Raw genomic sequence first — 18,362 nt, 5'->3', positions numbered from 1 at the left:
CCTTACGTCGAAGCTGACTTAATGGGGTCTCAACAAAAATTTCTAGTGGATACGGGTGCAATGAAAAGTTCAGTGGCTCGTTCTCGGGTCCCAGGGGCGGCTCTGTCTGGCAAGAATAACATATCCGTGGGTTTCGCAGGAACTCCGGTGATTAGCCCCATTTCTAAACCTCTCACGTTAACGATTGGCCCTTTTACTGTTGATTCACCGTTTTTATTGACATCAAATTGTGGAGAAAATTTGCTGGGTTTAGATTTATTGAAAAGATTGCACGCCACCATTTATTGCTCCCCGGATGGCGTGTACCTTACTCTGGGCCCGAATGTTGCCCGCCCATTGCAGTGTTTTTCGAAAGATGACCCATTACCACCTGAATTTCAAGGCATACCCGACAGCTTGTGGGCTGTCAATGATACAGATGTAGGTAAAACGGATATTGCCCCGGTGACCATAAGAGTGAAGGTGGGAGCAAAATTACCGAGGATCCCTCAGTACAAGATTCCTAGGGAGGGGGAGAAGGCCCTGTTACAAATAATACAAGATTTAATACGGTCTGGTGTAGTGGAAGAGACAGACTCGAACATATGTAACAGCCCTATTTTACCTATCCTTAAAAGACGATCACCTGATGCTACTGATAATACTCCTGATGTTTATAGATTTGTGATTGATTTGCGGCACGTGAATAGAGTAGTAGAGCCACAGTACCCGGTGGTCTCGGACATCACTACAATTTTGACAATGATACCACCTTCGGCCAAATATTTCTCTGTCCTAGACTTGAAAAATGCTTTCTTCAGTATTCCAGTACATGAGGAAAGCCGTTATCTCTTCGGATTCTCATTGGCTGGCCGAAGCTTCTGCTTCAAGAGAATTCCTCAGGGGTACACGGAGAGTCCGAGTATATATAGTCAGGCTCTGAAGGCACAATTGGATGAACTGGAACTTCCACCTGGCAACGTCATGTTGCAGTATGTGGATGATATCCTAATAGCATCGGACGACGAACAGGGTTGTCGGGATGCTACTGTGAAATTGTTGCACCATTTGGCTAACAGGGGGCATAAAGTGTCTCTTCCGAAATTTCAATACTGTCGAACGGAGGTCACCTACCTCGGTCACCTCCTTTCGAAAGTGGGGAGGAGATTGACGCCAGAGCGCATAAAAGCGATCACTAACATGCAGGTACCTAACACGCAGCGAGAGGTGTGCGCGTTCTTGGGCATAACATCGTACTGTCGCCAGTGGATACCTAACTATGCGTTACTAACAAAACCCCTATTGTATCTGACTACCAAGGAAGTGCGCGAGCCCCTACCCTGGACCCCCGCATGTCAAGAAGCGTTTGAGTCACTAAAAACGTCTTTATGTTCTGCGCCAGTTCTTGGGACACCCGATTACCAGAAGCCTTTTGTTCTTTACGTACATGAGGCGGAAGGTTGCGCGCTGTCTGTCTTAACTCAGTGTTTCGGGGGGAAGCAGAGACCTTGTGCTTACTTCTCTGCCATGCTCGATAATGTGGCAAGAGCGCTGCCGAGCTGTCTGAGAGCCACGGCGGCTGCTGCGGTCTCTATAAGACAATCGGCAGGGCTTGTACTGGGATCAGACCTCACAGTAATGGTACCGCATGCTGTGGACATTTTGTTGAACAGGACACAGACGCAGCACTTAACTAGTGCTCGTCTTACGGGTTATGAGATGACCCTTTTTGCACCCCATGTTACGATCAAAAGGTGTGCTACACTGAACCCTGCCACCTTCTTACCTATCCCCACAGATACAGATACCAAAGACGATGACATACATGATTGTCTGTTCAGGACTGAAGAGGAGACAAAGGGGAGGGTGGATCTGACAGACAGGCCCTTGGACGAACCAGACGGGGAGTTGTATGTGGATGGGTCCTGTTTTAAATTGCCAGATGGGACATCGACAGCAGCATATGCGATAACAACATTACAGACGGTAGTGGAGACCTCTAGGATACCTTACAATTCGGCCCAAGCTGCTGAGATTATAGCTTTACTGAGAGCATGTGAATTAAGTGAGGGGTTGGATGTGAACATTTACACTGACAGCCAATACGCCTTTGGCGTGGTTCATAATTACGGGCGACTTTGGGCAGAACGGGGATTCCTGACCTCTCACGGACAACGCATCCAACATGGCCCACTGATATTACGACTGTTAACGGCCCTGACACTACCCAAAAGATTGGCTGTAATAAAATGTAGCGCACACAAGACAATAGTGGATGATGTAGGACGAGGCAATGCTTTCGCCGATGAAACAGCAAAAGAGACTGCTAGAGAAAAATTACCACGAATGTTTGTGGCAGGACCAGCTATATGGGTCCCAGATGTTCATATGTTCGCAGACACTGTACAGAGTGTCAAGAACATACAGGGAAAAGCGACAGATGAGGAATTGAGAGCATGGAAGGATGGGCAAGGACGACTGGATGCGGATGAATGTTGGACAGATGCGACAGACAAGAGACGATGGTTGCTACCGAATGCGTATGTTCTTCCAGTAGTGACGATGGCGCATGGGCCTGCCCATGTGAGCGCCAAGGGCATCTGTAAGCTGTTAGACCCGGTGTGGAGTAATAAAAATATCTCTAAAACAGCCACTAATTTGGTTCGTCAGTGCATGGTGTGTTTGAGACACAATCCTGGAAAAGGTACTCCTGTCCCGACTGGAAATTTTGCACCCCCCTCTTTCCCTTTCGAGGTGATTCAGATGGATTACATCGAAATGGAAAGGGTCAATAACTTGAAGTATGTCCTTGTAGTCGTATGCGCTTTTAGTAGATGGGTGGAGGCATATCCAACGAAAGACTGTACGGCCATTTCTACCGCAAAAATGTTGATAAAGGAGTATTTCTCCCGCTTCGGATTACCTAGGGTGATCTGGAGTGATAATGGCACGTCCTTTAATGCAGAATTAGTGAAACAAATATGTAAAGGTTTGCACATATCCCAGAAATTTCATTCAGCTTTACATCCCCAGGCAGCAGGACTGATGGAGCGGTTTAATGGCACGCTCAAACTGAAGATGGCCAAAATATGTGAGAGTACAGGTCTCCGCTGGCCAGACGCACTTCCCTTAGCTTTGCTTTCAACGAGAGTCACTGTGAATGCGAAAATGGGCGTCTCCCCCCACGAGGTGGTATTCGGCCGACCGGCCAATATCTGGGGAGTGCCCAGGCCTAAATGTTTTTCTGAAATACCATATCCTCTGTTGACAGATTATCTGTATGCTTTGACTAAAGATCTCCGTTCTATTCATCAGCAGGTAGCAGACAATCTGAAGCCGCTGCCGGAGGGGCCCGGACACTCCATCAACCCAGGGGACTGGGTTGTCGTCAGAAGATATCAGCGGAAGTCTTGTCTGGAACCGAGGTGGTCGGAGCCGCGCCAGGTGCTTCTCACCACGCGTACTGCACTTCGGGTCGACGGAAGGAAGGCGTGGACCCATGCCTCACATGTGAAGAGGGTCCCGCTCCCGTTGCCCTATGACCAATGGGTAAAGGATGGCATTGCTGATGAAGAGCATGAAAATATCCCGAGGTATGTTCCTTTCTCGGATGCTTCACTGATTGGAGAAGAGCGAAGCGGAATAGAGAATTCAGTGAGCTCTACCACTCCCCTTGTTACTAGTGAAGAGACATCAGAAAGTCCAGCATCTGCCACAGATACACCTGTTTTGTTTGCTGATCCCGAAGTGCCAGGGAGCACTCGTTATAATTTGAGGCCCCGAAGAAAATAAGTAACAGTGCTGAAATATGATGGACTAAACACTGGAAGAAGGGCTTAGTGGACATTCTGAATAAGAAGATTTAGTGGTAGGGATGGACTTGTAAGAGCCCTGGTGTTTAGCCGAAGATTGCGTACTCATGAGACTATAGAGTGGTGCGGGGCCCGAATTAAGTGCTCCCCTGTTTTCAATTGTTCAAAAGCAACGTTGGAGTAAGGTATGGACGGTAAAAGCCTGCCTGTGAGGCTTTGAAGGACACAGGGAGAAGATCCCTTTTTAAGGGTTGAAGAACCCCTCTGGCCGGTTGAGGATTGCCTGGGACTATTTTTTTTTTTAGTAGAAGTGTTTTATTTTTTTTCATTTTTGATTTTTGATATATTTTGAACGTTCTTGAGAATGTATCCTTTCGGGCGCCCCATACCTGATGAGGAGCAACCCTTTGCGGCTCCTCCGAGACCTGTGCCTGATTCCCCTTGGTTGGCCCTTCCCCGGAAAGGAAAGATTGTGGTCATAATAATTGTTTTAATTGCCTTTTTAGTGACTCTTGGAATATTGTTTTTCCTAGACAAAGCTTACCCCGTTCATGTATTCGCACCCACACCCACTGCTGTTCCTGAACACAATATGATTACTGTTGACTATGGTGAAAGAATGTTGCGTAAAAGTTATAAGGATAATGTTTTTATTAAGACTTTGCATCATGCACACGCCACTACCAATTTGACTGATTGTTGGGTTTGTGGGCTTTTACCTTCTGCTGCCTATAAGAAAGACAGATTCCTTGCTCTTCCTTTGACGCCAGTGAATAGTTGTGTAGGGTGGTATACTCTTATAGGTCTTGTTAAATACTTCCAGCAGCCAGATTCCCTGACTCCTCGACTACAGAATAGGGGGGTGGACAATGACAATGCGAGTACGCCCTCTGCCTCCATCTTCCCTTGGACGAATATATACTGATGGACGTTTTGACCAGACTTTTATAGAGACATGTGAGAAAAAGCTGGGTCGATTCTTGACACCAAATGATACTGACAGACTTAGGGATAGCTTCCTGAAATTGAATGCCACTCTGTCCTACAGGCACCCCCTGAAGAGTAACGATAGTTCCAAGTCTTTGATACCCCTGGCTGTGGTGGGTCCTTCTCCATTTTTCTGTATAGAGGGAAGGGGTCCCATAAAAGTTGGTAATAGCTCCTGTAATGTGACTGCTTCAATACGCTTGCCCATTAGCCCCCCTTTGATCGCCCCACCCAGTATATATTTTGTTTGCGGTGATAATGGATACTTATGGTTGCCCGAGGGTTGGGGTGGGGTGTGCTACCTGGCCTATATGATTCCTCCTGTGTATGTGGCTCCCTCTGATTACCACAAAACTCATCGACGATTTCCCAGTCCTCAGGAGCAGCCACTAGAGCAGCGTAAAAGGAGGGAACTTCAGGTAGATGATGTCGATCAGACGGACACCTCGTACCAACAGTGGACTGATTTTTCGAAGGGTTTGCTTCCTTTCTGGGGTCCGATATTCAACAGCAGAGCTATTAGGCGACTGTCTAGGGTAATGGAAAAGGTAGTTCTGACTGAAGCCGACATTACGACTAACATATCTGTTGAGATTCAGGCTATGAGATTATTCACGATCCAGAACAGGATGGTGCTTGACGTCATATTGGCTGATAGGGGTGGGGCCTGTCGCGTCATCGGGACGTCCTGCTGTGTTTATATACCTGACTCCGCCCCAACTGTTAACTTGGCCGTGCAGAAATTACATAGATTAGCGAGTGTGCTGCAAATATACGTCCGAAAAAGAAGTTACCTGGTCAATATACCACTTCTAAAATGACTGAAATTCCTGCTGATGCAAGTTGGTTAATGTTTATTGCAGAAGATGTTTTAGACTAAAGAAATAAAGTCCTGCCACTAGAATGGATGTCGGCACTACCTTTTGCAAATAAATGAGACTATTGTTAGCCAATGATGCTAAAAGGAGGGTCTGATAGAATTCACTTTTCGTTACCCTAATTGCCTTATGATGATGTGCGAATTAGCATCATATGACTAACTAATGAAGTTCGTATATACATCTATGCTGAATTATTATTCTTGCTCCTTGCTTATGCTAAAATGTATGTGTGACCATATTAGTTTCTTAGCTTAGCCTGTGTGCCACCATTTTGCGTAACCCTCTGTGCCTGCGGGCCCTGCTCTCTCATATGCCCCTCCCGCAGGAATACAGAAATGTACTAAGACAGCAGTTTTCGTTTCTCGGCTTACTGTGGCCGAAACTAACAAGTCTCTTTATCAGTAATGTTCACATGCCCAGAGACGCCGAAGCCTAGCTCCATGGCCTTGAGTAGAGATAATAATGTATCCCTTGCAGGTGCAGATGCCTGCTGTATGAGAGCATTGTTCCCTGGTCTGAGGCTCGGTGATTTTCCACAAGGGGCGTACCCTTCGTTACTGTATTGCATTATAATGTATTGCTGTGATGCAGAGAGTCAGTCCTCTCGTTCACACTCCTAGGAGTGAGGTCGGACAGGGCCCTCTCATATGAGTGTTGTTTGGCCTAATAAAGACTTTTGTTTATTCTTCTCCACTGTCCGGCTGACTTCCTATATAGCGACTATAGGTGAGTGCGGTAAGTCACTCGGGTGGATTTGAGCCACGCTTATCAGAGTAAAATGTTGCAGAGTAGAGTGCTGGCGACAGTAGTGGCGTACAGTACAGTGGTGCAGAGTAGAATAGAGTGGCGTAGAGTGAAGAGACGTAAAGCGCAATAGTATAGAGTGGCACAGCGTGCAGTGATGTGGAGTGCAGTGGCGTAAACTGTTGCAGACTAAAGTGGCATACAGTATAGTGGTGCAGAGTAGTTGGCATGGAGTGCAGTGGCATACAGTGCATTGGTGTTGAGTAAAGTGGTGTAGAGTACATTGGGTAGAGTGCAATGGTTTAGAGTATGGTGCCATAGAGCACAGCGGCATAGAGAAGAGCGGTGCAGAGTGGCGTAGCATACAGTGCAGTGGTGTAGAGTATATTGTTTCAGAGTAGAGTGAAGTGGCGTACAGTGGAGTGGTGCAGGGTAAAGTGGAATGGTGCAGGGTAAAATGGAGTGGTGCAGGGTAGCGTGGAGTGGCATAGAGTGGAGTGCTGCACAGTAAAACAGAGTGGCATAGAGTGCTGTGACATGACGTAGAGTGGTGCAGTAACAGAGTGCAATGGCACAGAGTAGAGTGCTGTAGAGTGCAGTGGTGGCTAGAGGGCAGTGAAGTAAAGCGGTGCAGAGTAAAATGGAGTAGAGTACAGTGATGCGCAGTAGAATAGAGTGCAGTGGCATAGAGTAGAGTGAGTCATAGTAGTGTATAATGGCGTACAGTACAGTGACATAAAGCGTATTGGTTTTGGTTAAACTGATTTAGAGTGTATTGGCGTAGGCATAGAGAGGAGTGGCGTAGAGAGAAATAGTGCAGAGTGGGAAACAGTGGTGTAGAGTACAGTGGTGTAGAGTGCAGTGGCATAGAGTAGATTGTTTCAGAGTAGAGTGGAGTGGAGTGGTATAGAGTGCAGTGGCATAGAATAGAGTGCCGCTGAGTGCAGTGGGGCAGAGTAGATTAGAGCAGAGACGTTTTAAAGCATGGGCAAAATAGGCAATTGCACAGCCCCCCCCCCCCCCCTCTCTGGAAAGTGAACTTTTGCTATATTTGGCCTTTGTCTGTTCAATTTCTCTCAGTCTGCCTACATCTACCTCTGTATCTCTACTCAGTGTCATTTTAAGGATTTTTTTGAGTCCAAAGCAAGACCTGTTGTAACTGTTGTTTGTGATTTATGTTAAAATGTAACATAGAATTGTTTGGCATTATGCAGGCTTGAATTAGCATTAATCAAGAGAGAAAGGATCACTTGTCCTGTACAACCTTTAGGCCTGCAGGAGTGGGTTGGTTTGGCGTCCCAAAGTAAAAGACCCTCATGCACGTGATGGGTATGGTGGTGTTCAAGCGGTATATCTTGGTTCTCCGCTGTGTACGTCACATGTGTGCATAATCATAAGGTCATTGAGTTATGCAGCCTCCACCTGGAGGATCTTACCCAAGGTTGTGCCAGTAGTGAGCCAGTGATAGGGAGTCAATAAAAAGGCCCGGAAAACCAGATAAAAGGTATTTATTTGGTCTGGGTTCGGGTCTGAAGAACTCTATAGATGTGCACCTTTAGATGAGTTATGCGTCGTAGATGCACACAGAGTTATAAAGTTAAAAACATTGTGAAGGGGAAGTAGGGAATGGTCAACATGTTTCTGCCCTTTCTGCCTAGATTAGGGCTTACAGGCATTCGTCAGGACCGTTTACGTGAATGAGGTGAGGGAAAGAAATTAATAAAGTGCTCTCAAAAACAAGGTGATCAGAAAATAGGGTTAATTAACCTGTTTTCTTTGAGTAAAGGTCTCAATGTACCTGGAATAGAAATAACACAGATGCTTTTACACATACATGGGGAAGGGGAGACATTTACAAGGGGACAGATAAAAGCAGGTATCTGCTTAGTAAGTCTAACACATTCTTAGACTACATTCACAATTGAAAAATGGCAATACTTCATAAACCAACAGTACATCATGGCAATGTCAACTCTCTCATCTCACACTCCACGCTAGTGCAGTGGGCTGTTGCATGCTCAGGGAAGTTGGATCATGCATGTTTTCTTAAAATCACTCATATTCAAGATTTGGGTAAAGATTTACCTAGGGGGTGTTTGTGTCGGTGGGGCCCACCTGGTAATAGATCGTATTTGTAACCCACCATTAAGGTTCTCACATTGCTAAGTGGGAGCGTCAGGCTTCAGGATTCGTTTTAGTGCCAGTGGTCACGTGGTGTACTAGGGCGTTCACAATTGACGCGCAAGGTAATGAACTATATATATTTTTTATCACGTCTGGGATCACGAAAAGTACACCATGTGACCACTGGCACTAAAACAAATCCTGAAGCCTGACACTCCCACTTAACAATGTGAGAACTGTAACGGTGGGTTACAAATACGATCGTTTACCAGGTGGGCACCACCGACACAAACACCCCCTAGTACACCACGTGACCACTGGCACTAAAACGAATCCTGAAGCCTGACACTCCCACTTAGCAATGTGAGAACCTTAATGGTGGGTTACAAATACGATCTATTACCAGGTGGGCCCCACCGACACAAACACCCCTTAGGTAAATCTTTACCCAAATCTTGAATATGAGTGATTTTAAGAAAACATGCATGATCCACCTTCCCTGAGCATGCAACAGCCCACTGCACTAGCGTGGAGTGTGAGATGAGAGAGTTGGCATTGCCATGATGTACTGTTGGTTTATGAAGTAATGCCATTTTTCAATTGTGAATGTAGTCTAAGAATGTGTTAGGCTTACTAAGCAGATACCTGCTTTTATCTGTCCCCTTGTAAATGTCTCCCCTTCCCCATGTATGTGTAAAAGCATCTGTGTTATTTCTATTCCAGGTACATTGAGACCTTTACTCAAAGAAAACAGGTTAATTAACCCTATTTTCTGATCACCTTGTTTTTGAGAGCACTTTATTAATTTCTTTCCCTCACCTCATTCACGTAAACGGTCCTGACGAATGCCTGTAAGCCCTAATCTAGGCAGAAAGGGCAGAAACATGTTGACCATTCCCTACTTCCCCTTCACAATGTTTTTAACTTTATAACTCTGTGTGCATCTACGACGCATAACTCATCTAAAGGTGCACATCTATAGAGTTCTTCAGACCCGAACCCAGACCTAATAAATACCTTTTATCTGGTTTTCCGGGCCTTTTTATTGACTCCCTATCACTGGCTCACTACTGGCACAACCTTGGGTAAGATCCTCCAGGTGGAGGCTGCATAACTCAATGACCTTATGATTATGCACACACGTGACGTACACAGCGGAGAACCAAGATATACCGCTTGAACACCACCATACCCATCACGTGCATGAGGATCTTTTACTTTGGGACGCCAAACCAACCCACTCCTGCAGGCCTAAAGGTTGTACAGGACAAGTGATCCTTTCTCTCTTGATTAATGTAGACATTTTGGAAACTGAAAGATCCTCCTTTCCACCTCCCCCCTTTGATTAGAATATATTCAGCAGCGCACAGCTGTGGGAGAAATCAAAAAATTGACTTTAAATCCATTTGGAACATCGCTGATCACAAAACCCACTTGTGACCAGTAGACCGCCCCAAGAGATCTGACGATGGCGGAGAACCTGGGATTAAGTTATTCCATTGAAGAAATCGACGCGATACTGGCTAAACCACCTTTATTCATGAACAGTGACCTCACTCAGACCCTCTCCAGCTCTGCAGAGTGGGATGAACTTAGTGAAGTTAAAAAAGAACAAGTGAGAACAGCAGTACATGGTATCATAATGACGGAGTATCTAAGGGTCAACGCAGCCCCCAGAGGCCTCTGGGTGACGAACGCACCAAGGATCTTCTTGAAAGATCTACCCTTCAGAAAAGACTGGTCTGCCATTTCTTGGAAATGCACCAGGGACTATTTAGTCCTGATCATAAAAACTGCTACTAGACTAACTGACGAACTAACAGTAAAAATTGAAATCTTGGAAACAAAACTTAACAACACCGTGAATATCACAATATATAAAACCCGACTGGAAGAAATCAACAAAGAAATGAGTGATACCCAAGAATATTTAACACAGACAAAACTGCAGAAGTTGGCGAAAGAACTCAAGAAATTCTCCTTGGAGAAAGTACATCCCTATAGCAGTAAGGACTACAAGACGGATGAGAACACCTCCAGCTATGGATCCAACAGCGGTGCCTCCAGCACTGGCTCAGACCAAGAGGCAGGAGAACTTAACTACTCCAGTAGAAATCATTATCAAAATAGAAGAGGAAATCGACGAGGACGGAGCTTCTGGCGTCCCCCATTCTTCCAAATGAACAATCAAGGAATACCCTTTCAAGCTTTCAACCCTCAATTTCAAGGTTGGATGAATCCCTATTTTCAAGGCCCACAAATCATGAACCATCAGATTCAACACCAAGGAGGCCAAAATTTCCAACAACGAGTGCCTTTTTTAGGGAACGGCCCAGCACCACAAAGAACCCGAAGGAGGGGAGTAACTTGGTCCGACCAAACCAGACAGGTACAAACGAGGAGCGTGACGAAAGCCAAATCCGGAGCAACCACGAATCCCTCATCGTAAACCTGTCAAATAAAATCTTGACAAAGGATGAAGAAAGCGTATTAAACAAGGGACTAGGATATGTTCCTACACCTAAACTAGACTTGTTTAAAACAAAATGTGAAGTGGCGGAATTTTGCCGGAAACTGAAATTGAAAGCTTTCTTCAAAGGGGAATCTCCTCCAACCAATGAAGGAGACAACTCTCAGAAACAAGTCGTCGTTTTGCCCTCTAAATTTTCAAGTCCCAATTGAAATACAGACTTTCGAACAAGCAACCTTTAGAGCCATTGATGACCTAAAAAATGGACCACCAAAACCTTTTCAGAACATAACAAAAGCAGAACAACAAGCATTGGATGCCCTAAAATCAGACCAAAATATAGTCATAAAACCAGCCGACAAAGGCGGAGGAATAGTTCTGCTCACGGCTGAAGGTTATGACCAACAGTGCATGAGCCTACTCGCTGACGAGAAATTTTACAAGATCCTGGATGTAGACCCAACCTTAAGACTACAGAGAATCATCATGATGATGGTAGAAGAAGGAGAGACCAACAATTGGATCACAAAGAAAGAAGGAGACTATCTTGTGACCATGACACCTCGAACTCCGTACTTCTACTCCCTACCAAAGACACACAAAGGCCGAGTACCACCACCGGGACGACCTATTGTGTCGGGTATAGGGTCTGTTTTAGAACCTCTTTCGGAGTTCGCAGATCAATACCTGAGACCATTGGTTCAAAAGACCCCTACGTATTTAAAGGACACCAGAGACCTCCTGAATTTACTACAAAACATTCAATACTGTCCTGACACAATGCTCCTAGCTGGTTTCGATGTAGAGAGCCTTTATACGAACCTCCCTCAAGAAAAAAACATGGATACTCTTGAGAACATTCTCTTCAATTCTATCTGGACATACAAGACTCCAAGACACTTTGTACTAGAATGTTGCCGGCTGGCACTCATGGAAAATTATTTTCAATATAAGGATACCCTGTACTTACAACGCCATGGTACTTCCATGGGCAGTACCTTTGCCCCTAGTGTGGCTGGGTTATATGTAAGCACCTTTGAGGACAAACACATCCTTGATGAGACCCATAATCCCTATCGTCATCATATACTGTTCTGGAAACGGTATATAGATTACATTTTGGTTATCTGGAAAGGAGACAAAAACAGTCTATCACAATTCAACATTTGGCTCAATCAGAGAGATGAATGCTTGACGTTCACCTACTGCTCAGATCAGAGAAGCATTGACTTCCTGGATATAACCATTTACGCTGAGAACAACACCCTGAAAACTCGAACTTTCTTCAAAACCACTGCAAAAAACAGCTTTCTCTCGTACAACAGTTACCACCCCCGCCCACTGAGGGAAAACTTACCATACAGTCAATTTCTGAGATTAAGGCGAAATTGCAGTGATATCAAAGAATACAAAACCCAGGCCAATGACTTACACAGAAAATTGATAGCTCGTGATTACCCGAAGGGAGTCATCAACAAATGCCAAAAACGGGCAAGAAATCAGAATAGAGAATCTCTCCTTGAAACAGCACCAAAACCTCCACCAGAAGACATCCTTACATGTGTCACTACATACAATGCTGTGACGAATAAGGTAAAGAAAATAATAAATAAGAACTGGTCTATTGTAACATCAGGAAACCTTATGTGGCCTAAACCTCGCTTCGCAAACAAAAGGAGCCGAAATCTCAAAGACATTCTGGTCCACACCAGACCTGCTCCAAAAATAACCAGAGAACTCACAAATCCATGGGGTATTCCCCAAGTGACAGGACATTACCCATGTGGCTCTTGCTCCGTGTGCAGCCTAACAAAACCCACGAAGGAACTCCTACTATTGCCAAATTTCAAATGGACTCTACGGAGCCATACTAATTGCAATACAAGTCATGTAATTTACATGATCACGTGCCCATATCACCTTAGGTACATAGGCATGACCTGCAGAAGAGCTAAGCAAAGACTTTGCGAACACAGAAGCAACGTAAAGTGTAAAAAGAGCACCACCAAAATGGCTACCCATTTTTTTGGAAAAGGGCCACACAACACTAGACCTGAATTGGATTATCCTAGAAACCCTATCGTGGAAAGACAAAAATGCAGATAGAATTCTTTTCGAAAAGGAGCAGAGATGGGTGCATAGACTGGGAACTGACCACGAGGGACTGAACGACAGCATTCCGTGGCTCAGTCTATCTAAGAGATGAGAGAACCCATTGACTTTAGTCAAAAGCAAAACATTCTGATAACATCTCCAATGTTTCCTCAAACAATATAAGAACTATGGGGTCACATGATATACCTTTGATATTTATTAAACATGTACCGAATAATATAAACTACATTACTATTTCAGGAGTCTAAAGTGCCTAAGCTCACACCATTGGGAGATCCATCAGCGTATCAGGATCTTATTTCAGACCAAGACGTTTGCATAATTAAATACTTCATTCCTTATACCCATACTATCTATGGTTAACATACTGAGATTAGTTTCAATATTATTTCGGATAACATCTCCAATGTTTCCTTAAACAATATAAGAACTATGGGGTCTCATGAGATACCCTTGATATTTATCAAATATGTACCGAGTAATGTAAACTACACTACTATTTCAGGCGTCTGCACCCTAAAGTGTTCCAGCTCATACCACTGGGAGATCCACCAGCGTATCAGGATCTTATTATAGACCAGACTTTTGTTTCATTAATACTTCATCTCTTATATCCATACTATCAATGGTTAACACACTGGGATTAAAATATCACAAGAGTTTCTATATTATTTTGAAACCAGTACGTGAACACAAATAAATGAAAATCTTCACGGCCTCCACTCGGCATATTAAGATCACCGAGATAACCATGACAACCAAACATAACCATTGCGCCGAAAACCACGCCCCTTGAAAAACGCCCATAAGATCTACCCGGAAACAGTTCCAACTGTTTCCGGGTGACAGCGAGCAGCGTCTTCAGCGTAGACGCGAGGAGCGGGCGTAATAGGTATCGACAAGAATCGGCTCGAAACAACACAACCGCAAGTATCACTGAGCAGACTTTACAATAATCCGATACCCCGTTTTCCCAAACTAGTCCACTCCGGGCCCTGCACCCGATAGAAGCGTTCACAATTGACGCGCAAGGTAATGAACTATATATATTTTTTATCACGTCTGGGATCACGAAAAGTACACCATGTGACCACTGGCACTAAAACAAATCCTGAAGCCTGACACTCCCACTTAACAATGTGAGAACCGTAACGGTGGGTTACAAATACGATCGATTACCAGGTGGGCACCACCGACACAAACACCCCCTAGTACACCACGTGACCACTGGCACTAAAACGAATCCTGAAGCCTGACGCTCCCACTTAGCAATGTGAGAACCTTAATGGTGGGTTACAAATACGATCTATTACCAGGTGGGCCCCACCGACACAAACACCCCCTAGGTAAATCTTTACCCAAATCTTGAATATGAGTGATTTTAAGAAAACATGCATGATCCACCTTCCCTGAGCATGCAACAGCCCACTGCACTAGCGTGGAGTGTGAGATGAGAGAGTTGACATTGCCATGATGTACTGTTGGTTTATGAAGTATTGCCATTTTTCAATTGTGAATGTAGTCTAAGAATGTGTTAGACTTACTAAGCAGATACCTGCTTTTATCTGTCCCCTTGTAAATGTCTCCCCTTCCCCATGTATGTGTAAAAGCATCTGTGTTATTTCTATTCCAGGTACATTGAGACCTTTACTCAAAGAAAACAGGTTAATTAACCCTATTTTCTGATCACCTTGTTTTTGAGAGCACTTTATTAATTTCTTTCCCTCACCTCATTCACGTAAACGGTCCTGACGAATGCCTGTAAGCCCTAATCTAGGCAGAAAGGGCAGAAACATGTTGACCATTCCCTACTTCCCCTTCACAATGTTTTTAACTTTATAACTCTGTGTGCATCTACGACGCATAACTCATCTAAAGGTGCACATCTATAGAGTTCTTCAGACCCGAACCCAGACCAAATAAATACCTTTTATCTGGTTTTCCGGGCCTTTTTATTGACTCCCTATCACTGGCTCACTACTGGCACAACCTTGGGTAAGATCCTCCAGGTGGAGGCTGCATAACTCAATGACCTTATGATTATGCACACATGTGACGTACACAGCGGAGAACCAAGATATACCGCTTGAACACCACCATACCCATCACGTGCATGAGGGTCTTTTACTTTGGGGCTCCAAACCAACCCACTCCTGCAGGCCTAAAGGTTGTACAGGACAAGTGATCCTTTCTCTCTTGATTAATGTAGACTTTTTGGAAACTGAAAGGATCCTCCTTTCCACCTCCCCCCTTTTGATTAGAATATGGCTTGAATTAGCAGGCAATGGGCAATACAATCCTTCCTTATAAATAATCCTTCATTTGTCCTACTTCCAGTCAGTACCCTCCCCCGCAGTCTCACCCCTAAAATTGAGTCCCCAGTGCTTCACCGCTTACCTGACACATTCAGCTGCCCCCCTGGGAACCATTTCACCTGGCCCCCGCTAAGGTCCCCCTCCTGAACAGTCTGGAAAGGGTGTAGCCACATCAGCCGGCTCCTGGCTAGGGTCCCCCAAAATGTCCCGGCGTTCTCCACCGACATCCTGTACAGACTCAGGGGGTCCACCACTTCCGGGAAGGAAGCCGCCTCGGGCATGTATGCAGTGATGGAACCCCCGCTCCAAGCTCGGATGGCCCCAGCATACAAGGCCCCCCCGTAGCCTCGAGGAAGGGCTCGGAGGCAGCGAACCCCCAGCTTTATCAGAGCCATGACTCAGGAGCCCCGAAGGACCTCGGCAAAGCAGGTGTTAGCGGTCCCAAGCAGTTTCTTAGTCACACCGTAAGCGGTCTCATATTGGGCGTGTCAGCTCAGGCGCTGTCTCGTACCGGGAGCAGTGTGCCTTCTCTCCCACTATGTGAATGAAGCAAGAAGTCTCACAGCGTGTGGTCTCACACTTTGAGTGCCAGGGGTTCTCTCACGCTCAAGAGTATCAGGAGCTTTCTCACACTGTGAGTGCCAGGAGCTCGCTCACACTCAGAGTATAGGGAGTTATCTCACACTGTGAGCGTGAGGGTCTCGCTCTCACTGTAGTGTCAGGCCAGCGCGGGAGGTTTGTATCAGGCTCTCTCACTCGATCAAAGTGCGCCTCTGGTGTCGTGCCCGCAGCGTCCTGTTACGGTCTCGTTGCGTTGGATGCGTCGGGTGTCTCTTTAAATCGTGAAAGTATTTGCTTGGTGAAGTTAGGCAGACTCGGTGAGATGACGTCTCGCTGGCAGTTCATTCAGTGATGGCGCTGCACAAATTTACGCTATCTCTCGGTAGTTAGGCACTCTCTGGCGGCGGATGTCTCTTTCCAGTTGTAAGTTGTCCGCCTTTAGCAGAGGGTGTCTAGTCTCCGTACAGTTGTGGTGGCCCGTCTCTGGCAGCGAGTGCCTCTGTACAGCTAGCTGTAGGTTGTCCGTCTCTAGCAGTGCGTGTCTCAGTACAGCTGTCGGTCTCGTGTCTATATAGCGCGCAACGAGTCTCGCCGTAGCTGCATGTTTATTTTTCGGCGGAGTTGTGCTGTCTCTGGCAGTCTGCTCTCTCTCCGTACATGCCTGCGGTGACGGTCTCGGCTGGCAGTCCATGTGCCTCTCTTCGTTACCTACCGCCCCTCCCCCAGGCCCCTGCGGCTGTAACCGAACCCCTGGGAGGCGCTGAGCAACATTTTGGCGGCCACCCCGAGCCTTGTATCAGATCCCAGCTTGTTTCTGGGAGTTAAACTGAGTGAAATGCAATCTCCAGAGAAGGTGCATGGAGAGGCAAGGGGTTGCAGTGGAGAGGGGTGTGGCGCTCGGGAGTAGAGTTTAAGAGGATTTTCTGGACACAAGCTGTTTTTATAGTTCCTGATTTATTAGGTAGTTGTAGTTGTTAAGCATTAAGGCCTGAATGTGTGTTCCCGAGCCTGGAGGCGAAGCTCCCAGCAACTCCCAACGCTGCTTCCGTCAGAACGCGGCACACACTTAAAAAGTTTGTTTTACTGACTCGGCCTGACAAACTCTATCAATGGAGGGCTGGGGTAGCTGCAGTTAAGTTCATGCATGCGGTTGTGTAGGGCTTTAAGTAGGATGAAAAAACTGGGGAGGGGGGTCACAAATAGGTGTGGCCCGTGTAATTAAGGGCGTGGTTTAAAACATGAAAGTAAAAAATCTGTGCTTTGCATAGTGTCCAGCCCGACTTGTATTTTTCTGTTTTTGTCAGTACATCCAGATATATTATGCAACAAGTCCCATCATACCTACAAGTCAGGACTATTGGCTTTGTCAATGGTTGCTAGTTGCACAAGATAAATAGGCAGCAACTATGGCTTGTATATGATATTGAAAAAGCTACCACTCACAGACCTGGTGAAACCACAACAATGATGCTGCTTCTGAGTTTCAAAAAGAGAAGGGAAATCCAGGGAGGAAATTACTCTCTTTAAAGGATTTCCCTTCCCCTACAACACTCACCTGGCATGACGTCATGCCGTAACTTCTCCACTAGAGAGAAGTAAGCAGTGTAAGCAGCGCACATCATGTGCCTGCTGTCACTGCAGTCCGGGGAAAAAAGGATCGCTTGCGCCAGGGACAAAACAGAGTCTGATAGAGACCCGTTTCGAGCCCCGCCCCCCCCCCCCCCCCCCTTTAAAACAAGCATTAGAAATGCATTAGGTCTCGCATTAGGAAAGTTTGAGCTATTGGTCTTAGAAATGACATTTTTTTTATTTATGTGTTGTTTTTTTAAATATCTAAATTAATAGCTTTGTCATTTACAATGCCAATAGTTTTATAACTTTCGCAAATGTGACACCTATAGCATTTGTAATGCAACATGTTTTGTATTTACATGACTTAGATGTATTGATATTACAAACAATGGCTTAATTTTTTTAAAATAATTAATACTTAAATAATGTATTTTATTTGTAATATCAATAGCTTAAACTTTTGTAAATAACTTTTGTGAAGATTATGTTCAGTGTTTTTATTGTGACGAAAATCCAAGAACAGAAGTGAAATATTAACATCTTTTTGTGATCTGTAATAAAGCTTGAAAACAGCTTGAAACATTGAAAAAACATATTTGAACCAGTGATGCTGTGGTGGTGCTTAGTGATGCAGGAGTTGCACTGAGTGATGCTGTGGTTGCGCTGAGTGATGCTGTGGTTGCGCTGAGTGATGCTGTGGTTGCGCTGAGTGATGCTGTGGTGGCACTGAGTGATGATGTGGTGGCACTGAGTGATGCTGTGGTGGCACTGAGTGATGCTGTGGTGGCACTGAGTGATGCTG

At 45.4% G+C, this 18,362-nt stretch overlaps 1 protein-coding gene across 1 annotated transcript in view; it reads right to left on the bottom strand.

Annotated features, from left to right (window-relative positions):
* LOC147689948 (acetyl-coenzyme A synthetase 2-like, mitochondrial) overlaps positions 1-16,825 on the bottom strand; it is a 230,693-nt gene extending 213,868 nt beyond the window's left edge. Inside the window, exon 1 of the mRNA XM_086937480.1 lies at positions 15,510-16,825. Coding sequence (XP_086793606.1) covers positions 15,510-15,822 — 313 coding nt within the window. The 5' untranslated portion in view covers positions 15,823-16,825. The remainder of the gene's footprint in view (positions 1-15,509) is intronic.
* Positions 16,826-18,362: the final 1,537 nt, after the last annotated feature.

This window comes from Lissotriton vulgaris, chromosome 9 (genome assembly GCF_964263255.1).
Source record: "Lissotriton vulgaris chromosome 9, aLisVul1.2, whole genome shotgun sequence".
Classification (NCBI taxonomy): Eukaryota; Metazoa; Chordata; class Amphibia; order Caudata; family Salamandridae; genus Lissotriton; species Lissotriton vulgaris.
This window is presented reverse-complemented; position numbering and strand designations above follow the sequence as displayed.